The sequence below is a fragment of the Symphalangus syndactylus genome, chromosome 1 (assembly GCF_028878055.3).
Source record: "Symphalangus syndactylus isolate Jambi chromosome 1, NHGRI_mSymSyn1-v2.1_pri, whole genome shotgun sequence".
Classification (NCBI taxonomy): domain Eukaryota; kingdom Metazoa; phylum Chordata; class Mammalia; order Primates; family Hylobatidae; genus Symphalangus; species Symphalangus syndactylus.
In genome coordinates this window covers 118,631,552-118,639,790 of record NC_072423.2, presented here as the reverse complement: position 1 = coordinate 118,639,790, position 8,239 = coordinate 118,631,552, and the positions used below count along the sequence as shown (strand labels likewise).

The window sequence follows — 8,239 nt, the reverse complement described above, 5'->3', positions numbered from 1 at the left end:
AGAACCCCAAGGAAACCCTGGTGGGAGTAGGATTGGCAAATAAGCTCAGGGATCAGGGTGGCCAGGGCTGGGCTCTGGAGTTGCCCACAGATGGCCCTTTCACTGTCCACCTGGCCTGTAGCAAAGTTAGCTCCAGGCCTGAGCTGCATTTCCCAAGCCCTTTCTGGGGACATCTACTACAAGGATTTGTCCTGGTGTAGCATCTATCAGGCTTCCCTCCTTGCACGTTCTGAGGACCAAATGGAGCCCTTTGCCCTCAGTAGACTCAGGGAATGACAGGGCAGAATGAAATCACTTTAATAGCATAACAACATTTTCAGACCAGGAGTCACAGATGAAGAAAACATTTTGTCTTCCATTTGCACAATTCTGGTGAGGTGTGTGGTTGCACTGAACAATCTTACAGACACATTTTTCACATTGAGAACTTAATAAATAGATACATACAATGTCAAACTCCACAGACAATGAGTTATGAGTGTGATTGTTTTCTTATTCTGCCTCCTCTGGGTTGGGAGGTTGCTTCCCGTTGGGCTGGTGGAGGCTGGGTCCTCTAGGAGGGGTACTCATACTCCTCGGCACTGCGACGGCCAAAATCCATCCAGCCCATGTAGTCCCGGTCACTTATCCTGTGGCTGGGGTCCAGGTTCTGCAGGTTCTTAACGATGGACATTCGTCCAGAAGGAGCTACAAGGAGCAGGGAGGAAGGAAACAGGGACATTACATCTAAAAGCATCCCTAGTTCAATTTGTGAAGGAGAGCAACGGAAAAAGCCAGACACAATATAATAGACACCACCTTAAAGGTATCAAAGAGCTATCAAAATAGTGGAATTGATGGACCAAAATCTAAGAGAGGAGAAGGACCGATGTCTGTGTAACTGGAGAGATGACAATATTTGCAAGTTAGGGGTGTGCTTTGTGTTCTGCAAGTATTTAGGTGGATTCATTTTCTCCAGCCTTGCAGTCTGGGGACTTGCCTAGATTTTTCTTAGTCTCCCTACCTTTTGCTTTCTTTTGGTAGGTGGGTGTTTTCCTTTTGTAGATGGCATCAGCAGAAACCAACCAAAGATTTTTCCAGTACTTATTTGTTCCTAAATTCATCCCTTAATATCCACCAACATTCCTGACTCCTGGAGAGCTCTTGTTATTAAGGTAGCACAATTATAATATCTTGAGGTTGGAATGGTTAAAAAAATAAAATCGTTTGTGGGAGTGTAAATTAGTTGAACCATTGTGGAAGTCAGTGTGGCAATCCCTCAAAGACCTAGAACCAGAAATACCATTTGACCCAGCAATCCCATTACTGGGTATATACCCAAAGGATTATAAACCATTCTGCTATAAAGACACATGCACACGTATGTTTACTGCAGCACTATTCACAACAGCAAAGACTGGGAACCAATCCAAATGCCCATCAATGATAGACTGGATAAAGAAAATGTGGCACATTTACACCACAGAGTACTATGCAGCCATAAAAAGGATGCGTTCATGTCCTTTGCAGGGACATGGATGAAGCTGGAAACCATCATTCTCAGCAAACTAACACAGGAACAGAAAACCAAACACCGCATGTTCTCACTCATAAGTGGAAGTTGAACAATGAGAATACATGGACACAGGAAGGGAAACATCACACACTAGGGCCCATCAGGGGGTGGGGGTTAGGGGAGGGATAGCATTAGGAGAAATACCTAATGTAGATGACGGGTTGACAGGTGCAGCAAACCACGATGGCATGTGTATACCTATGTAACAAACGTGCATGTTCTGCACATGTATCCCAGAACTTAAAGTATAATAAAAAATAGATAAAGCCCCTTTGCTATATACTCTTTTAAAAATATGAATTTGAAAGTTATATTCAGAAAGCTTTTGTCATTTATCAGTAAGTGTTTTGAATTGATGATCATTTTATTTTTAATGATAAATCAATATCAATTAAAAATGATATTCAGAAAAAGACTGTCGGATTAAAATCTTGGCACCTCAGTAATACTCAAAGAAGGAGGGGAGAGAGGTGATAACAAAGGTGACTTAAATCAGTCATTTTGACCAAAATGCAATAACTGAACCTGAAATTGTCCCATTGGGATGGAAGTTAAGTCTTCAGGAACAGTGTGATCCTTTTGTAGAGCTCACACTGAGTGAGCAGGGACATGAAGAAGCAGTTTATTTGGAGACATGAGACATAGTCCTAGCTCAAAGTTCATAGACAGAAGCCTCCTGGGGTACAAAATCAGTAGAACACCTTCCCCTGTGCAAGCTCAGTCTTAAGAAAGGCCCTTCAGGGACTTCAATGGACAAAGCCCAGGCCAATTCAAGGGTAGAGGAGTGGAGGACCACTCAATGACTCCCACTGTGTTGGGGGCCACTGTGTCCCCACCTCCTGTCATGCTGGTCTATATCCCTTCTGCATGAGGCTGCCCTTGCCAGCTCCTGCCCATAGGCTGAGTAGAGTCAGACTATGGCTCATGTGTTGATAAATGAAAATGCAAAGGCAGTTACCCTGGGTAATGAAATTAAGCAAGTTTAATTAAAAACAGAAACAACACAGAACAACGTCCCCACCCTTTCTCTCCCCAACCCCAACCCTTCCCAGTTTTGGAAACAACAGTCAATTCAGCACATTTCAGGCGTTTTTGCAGATATCCTCAGCCTACGTAGAAGAAAAATAGCCCCTGCTATTTACTTGTTCATCATTCAGGTGAAATATTACCCTTGAATTCAGGAAAACCTATAGACCCAGTTACCTGTACACAGTCACATGGAAAAATGACCCATCCTTCTGCCTGCTGTGATGATGAGTGCCCACTCTAAGGCCTGGGCACAACCCAAATTTCCATCTAATGGAAGCAAAGTGACAGCTTCAATACGAGCAAGCAGCCTCAGTTAATGGTGGGGGCACCATGTTCAGTCATGGAAGCTGCATTTATCACACACCCTGACTTCCCCGTTCCACGTACAGTTCTGTCCTCATGTCATGTGTATTTACCAGGGTCCTCACTCGCTTTCCCAGTGCTGACATAGAGTAGGGGCTTACATCTGATGTATGGAATTGATCAAAGCCTGATTCCTATGGGCCACAAGAGATGGACGGGCCTCCCTCTGGATCACACAAAGAATTGGAAGGGGCTTATTGGAAAGCTAGCCTCAGGATGTCTGCATGTCGCTCAGCTAGTGAGCTGCTGAATCACCTTATTCCTGGAGAAAGACTTTGGTGCTGAGAAAACAGTGACTTTCTCAGCTCTTGCTACAACTGAAGGGTTTATCTCTTTTAAACTTTAAAATGTGGAATAGGCAGTACAGCTAGGAAGCTGAATGGCTTCCAGGCCCTCCCCGGGGGGAGCAGGACTAGATAGAGTCTCAGCCCTGCTGTTGCGTAGATATGGAACCACATGTAGGTTACTCAGGCTTCTAGAGCCCCAGCTTCTACACTGGCAAAATGGGTATAATAATACTCACTGTGCAGGGCTGTTGTACTGAGAGAGACAATATAGATGTAGCATTGAAGCTTTGCTGGGCATGGGGGAGGTGTACACTAAATGCCTCTAGATATCTTTACCCACTGCCCTCCAATAGAATTGTCTCTTCTTGGGCCATCGAAAGTGCTGCAGATATTTCCTAATGATAAACTCTTAAGCACTGCTCAAAGAATGCATTGTCTTGTTTAGGACTTTTAAGCATAATATATACTATAGTGGAGCAAAAATCTGATATGATCTCAAAATATGTAAAATATTCAAAGAAACTGTGCAGTATCTATATGTGTAAGTATTTAGTCCTAGTTCATGTTTGTCACATAGAAGAGTTTGCTTGTGTTTTAGCTAGCGTTGATCCTAGGTGTTGGCATCTGAATTTCCAAGTGATTGCTATTCCCTCCTGGGTTTGTTTGGCACAATTGGCTGAAGGCAAAGGGAGAGGGGGGCTGAGAAGAGGGACTAGAAAGAACTTTCCAGCTAAGGTTTATGCTATAAGAGCCATTGTCTAGTATTGGTTCTAGGAAATAATTTGGTAATGAGCTTTTTTTTTCTTTCTTTTTTTTTTCCTAGAGCAATTTTGGAACCAAGAGTCAATTCGGCACATTTCAGGCCTTTTTGCAGATATCCTCAGCCTACGTAGAAGAAAAACAAGGGTCTTTCCTAAATTGGAGGAGGGGAGTTCCAGGTCCACAGTTAAATGAAAAGCCTAGGATATTTCAGACTGGTCTGGCTGAAATTCAGCCTGTATCTGGGGACAAATACTAAATTATTTTCAGGCAGAGAATCAGCAGGAACTCAAAAGCTTTCAGACTTTCTCTCTCCATCTGGTAAGTATTTCTATCTTTTTCAATTTAATTAGCAGGAAAGCAAAACAGAAGGTGATGGGTGGGGCAATTTCCCAAAGACAGGAAGAAATACAACAAATCACTGATTTGTTCTTTCCTTCTGAAGCCTCTGGGTCAGACTTCCAGGCTTCCCTTCATGTGAACCCGCAGAAGAACTCTGCAGAGCCAAAGCTCTTCATCTTATCCCTCTCTGGTCAAGCTACGGGCTAAGGTTCAAATCTAGGCCCTGGAACACCAGTTGGGTAAGAGAGCTTCATGGAAAAGGCAACACACCTCCCACATCCCTTCCAGCAGTGTTTGCTAAATTCTTTTTTTTTTTAGACAGTTTCACTCTTGTTGCTCAGGCCGGAGTGCAATGGCGCAATCTCGGCTCACTGCAACCTCCACCTCCCGAGTTCAAGCTACTCTCCTGCTTCAGCCTCCCGTGTAGCTGGGATTAAAGCATGTGCCAACATGCCCAGCTAATTTTGTATTTTTAGTAGAGATGGGGTTTCACCATGTTGGTCAGGCTGGTCTCGAACTCCTGACCTCATGTGATCCACCTGCCTCAGCCTCCCAAAGTGCTGGGATTACAGGTGTGAGCCACTGCTCCTGGCCTGCTGAATTCTTTTAATGTCCAGCTGTGTTTGTACTGTTTAGCACACTGCTCCACAGCCAGTGTTCATCATTAGTGTCACTGGGGATAAAGTTGGCAGAAAAAAGCTGCCCCAATCCAAAGCATGATTCCTATGGGTCACAAGAGATGAATGGGCCTCCCTCTGAATCACACAAAGAATTGGAAGTAGCTTAGGGGAAAGCTAGCCTCAGGTCAGAACTGCCTGCATGCCACTCGGCTAGTGAGCTGTTGAATCACCTTATTCCTGGAGGAAGACTTTCATGCTGAGAAAACTGAGTTGCTCAGCTCTTGCTACGACTGTGACCATCTCTGCAACAGTAAAGTAAAAACAAATACCTCTCTTGTTGGGTAATCATTTGTAAGTCATTGCAAGGCGAACACAAAACTGCTGCTGATTCTTTCCTTCTGTTACATACTTTGGTGGAAATGGACACATTGTCGCTGCTTTTTTAAACGGTTGTAGCCAGATCTCAGGCATTCTCAGCATTGACCGCTTCCTGCTAGAGGATTTCCAAGGGTTGGTGTCTGGGTGGCTCCAGGTCTTTTGCGTTTTCAGTAGAGAGTGTTCAGTGTATGTAGGAACCCTTTCCTGGGGTTCAATAATTATCTTTTAGTGGCATGGTGAAATGGTGTTGAACTTAATCAGCAACACTGCTAAAAATTAGTTCAAAGAAAGCTTTTCAAGAAGGTTCCCCTTACTTATAAATTAAGTTCTCCATACCCCTTCTCAGATTGCTACAAAGGACGGCCAGAAACCATGTTGCTTGTTTCCTACCGAGAGAGGTCATCTCCATCAGGCCAGCGCTAGAGAAGAGGGTCAGCATCGGGGAGCCTGGGAACAAGGGCAGAAGTGAGGGATGGGGAGGCAGCATTCTTACCTTTCCGGGCCTGCTGGATGTATCTCGCCAGCAGCGCGCCCAGGTGCGCTCGGGACTCGCCGTCCGTTCTCTGCGCTACCCTCAGCTGCCTACGGGGCGCCTCCTCTGCCCGCTGCAGCCCGGAGCCCGCGGGATCTGCGGGAGGCACCGGCTGCGTCAGGGCGCCAGCCGCCAGTACCGCCATCAGCACGCACAGGCACACGCCGCTGTTCATGGCTGTAGGGAGCAAAGGAGGAGGGCGCATTAACTGAAAGGCTGGGCAAAAGAGCTCCTGCGGCGGGCCGGGCACCCAGAAGCGGGCTTAGGACAAACACAGGTGCTCCCGACCCGCCAGGTCGCCGCAAGCACGAGGGCTCGCCAAGCGTTGACCCCAGCCGAGTGCCATGGCGCGCACCCCCGGGCGCACCTGGCTGGTCTTTGAGAACTCCTCACCCAGTGCCAAGGGGCAGAGACCCTGTTTTCTGCCGTGTTGAGCAGAAGGAATGTTTTCTGCTTTCCTAAAGTTTGAGGAAGTGTTTGCAGAGTGCCTCTCTTCTAACCGAAAGAAGAAAAATAAAACCCCACGAGACTAAAAATAGTGTGAAAAAAACATCCTAAAGGGAAGACTCCGTGGGAGAAATGAGAACCCCGGGGAAAGCACCTTTCCCGATAGCTAACAAGCTTTCAGTATGGAAATACAGTAAATGATGAAAAAGAGAAGCACATTTAAAATGTAGGAGCAATAAATAAAGCCGTATTTATAAAGTTTTCTCAAAGTGTACGTGGGAAATGGCAATAAGCCACTACGCAAAACATAGGCAGGTTTTAAAATCGGAAATATGTGCCCAGCGATCAGGCTTCGAAAGCCCCGTGCATTTTAGATCGCTAGTGGATAAAACACCCTCAAGTTTCTATCCGTAAAGCCTCGAAATTTTCTGCAGTATTTAGAAAATGAATTTAAATCTTAAAACCCTCTAGTATTTTATTAGAAAAGATTGCAAAGTCCCCCTCACCGCTGTGTAACAGCTAGCAAATCTCAATCTGCATGTGAATCTTAGCAAATGGGTAGTTCATCCCTTAATGATGCGGGCGTATGAAAGGCTCTAAAGCAGCTCTACCCACCCGGACCTCACTTTTAGACCCAGAGCCGTTATTTCTGACTTAAAGAAATGTCTTTCGAGCTCTCGGAGGGAAGACACAGAAAGTAGAAAAACATAATGGAAATGGGCACAAAGCTGAAGACGGCATCCTTCAAAGACACACGACACTTGGATCCCCCGCTGACGAACCGAGGGACCTACCTTTTGGATTAGGACGCAGCTGGCTTGGCGTTTCCAACCGGAGCAGCCCGGCAGCTGAGCCAAGTTCAGGGAGGACCAGCGGGCGGCTGTCTCTTAAATAGCCCCGCCCGGCGGCGTCGGCCAGTCATGTATTTACCCAACGCTGACGCAGACTGGCAGCAACACGTGCTCAGAGGGCGGCCACTGGGGCGACAACCGGTTGAAGTGGCTCCTGGGAGAGAGGGGGAGGTGGTCCAGTGGGGTGGAGTTAATCCCTCCCAGGCGCGGTGCCCGGTGTCCGCGCCCCTCTGGGTCCGAGAAGCTTCCGCCCAACCCTTTCCCGCTGCCGCTCCCCTGCGCATTCCAGAGCAGTACTCTCCAAGGTGGGAAACCTAGGAGTTTGGAGTCTCCTCTGGGATGGAGAAGCTGCCGCTAGCTTAGTTCGCTTTGGGGACAGGAGGAGCCAGAAAGGAAACTGGGGCGGGGTGGGGGGTGGACACTGGGCAGGACTGAGCGTCAGCAAGGCGTGATTCTGAGAGGGAGGGGGCGTCGGCGCCCCTACCCTGGAGCGTCCGAGGCGCTGGTCTTCATACCTGTGTGGGCTCTTTCGAAGGAGAGAGGAGGAGTCGGGGTCTTCACTTTCTTCTCAGCCGCATTAAAAGCCCTCGCAGTTCTCCAGGTTTCCGAGGGCCAGTGTTCTGGGTCAGTGAAAGGGCTCCGGCCACGGCTGGCTGTTGGTGTCCTGGGCCTCTCTTTACGCAGCTGTAAAATGGGGATGACACCATCTGGCTTTGCTCAGAGGAATCCGGTTTGGGAAAGGGATGTGTTTTCTTCCCGGGCCAAGTTACCACCACTTGCGGCGCCCAGTGTTTCCCGTTGTCGACAAGCGGCGCCAGCGAGGGTCCTAGGGAACTTGCCCACCGCACCCCGCAAGCTCGGGTACACCACGGCATCCGCCCCTCCCACCTTTCCTGAGGGCCCACACACTCACACCCCCAGGACAGTACCTTCCAGAACTCAGCTGCGCAGCCTGGAGATGAGGACCTCACCTCTAGTCAGTCACCCGTCCGGTGGAGGGAAGGGAGGCACCAAGTCTACCGTGCGCCTTTCCCTGCACGCGGTTACTCTCCCGGCTCCGGAGCGGGCCGACCCGG

The 8,239-nt window shown here is 47.9% G+C and overlaps 1 protein-coding gene across 1 annotated transcript; it reads right to left on the bottom strand.

Annotated features, from left to right (window-relative positions):
• Nucleotides 1-273: 273 nt before the first annotated feature.
• On the bottom strand, nucleotides 274-7,766 carry CCK (cholecystokinin). The gene is made up of 4 exons (XM_055281380.1): nucleotides 7,679-7,766; nucleotides 7,107-7,317; nucleotides 5,827-6,042; nucleotides 274-687 (listed from the first exon to the last, which is right to left on the bottom strand). The coding sequence occupies exons 3-4, from the start codon at nucleotides 6,038-6,040 to the stop codon at nucleotides 554-556; spliced, it is 348 nt and encodes a 115-aa protein (XP_055137355.1). The 5' UTR covers nucleotides 6,041-6,042; nucleotides 7,107-7,317; nucleotides 7,679-7,766; the 3' UTR covers nucleotides 274-553.
• Between the last annotated feature and the right edge of the window lie 473 nt (nucleotides 7,767-8,239).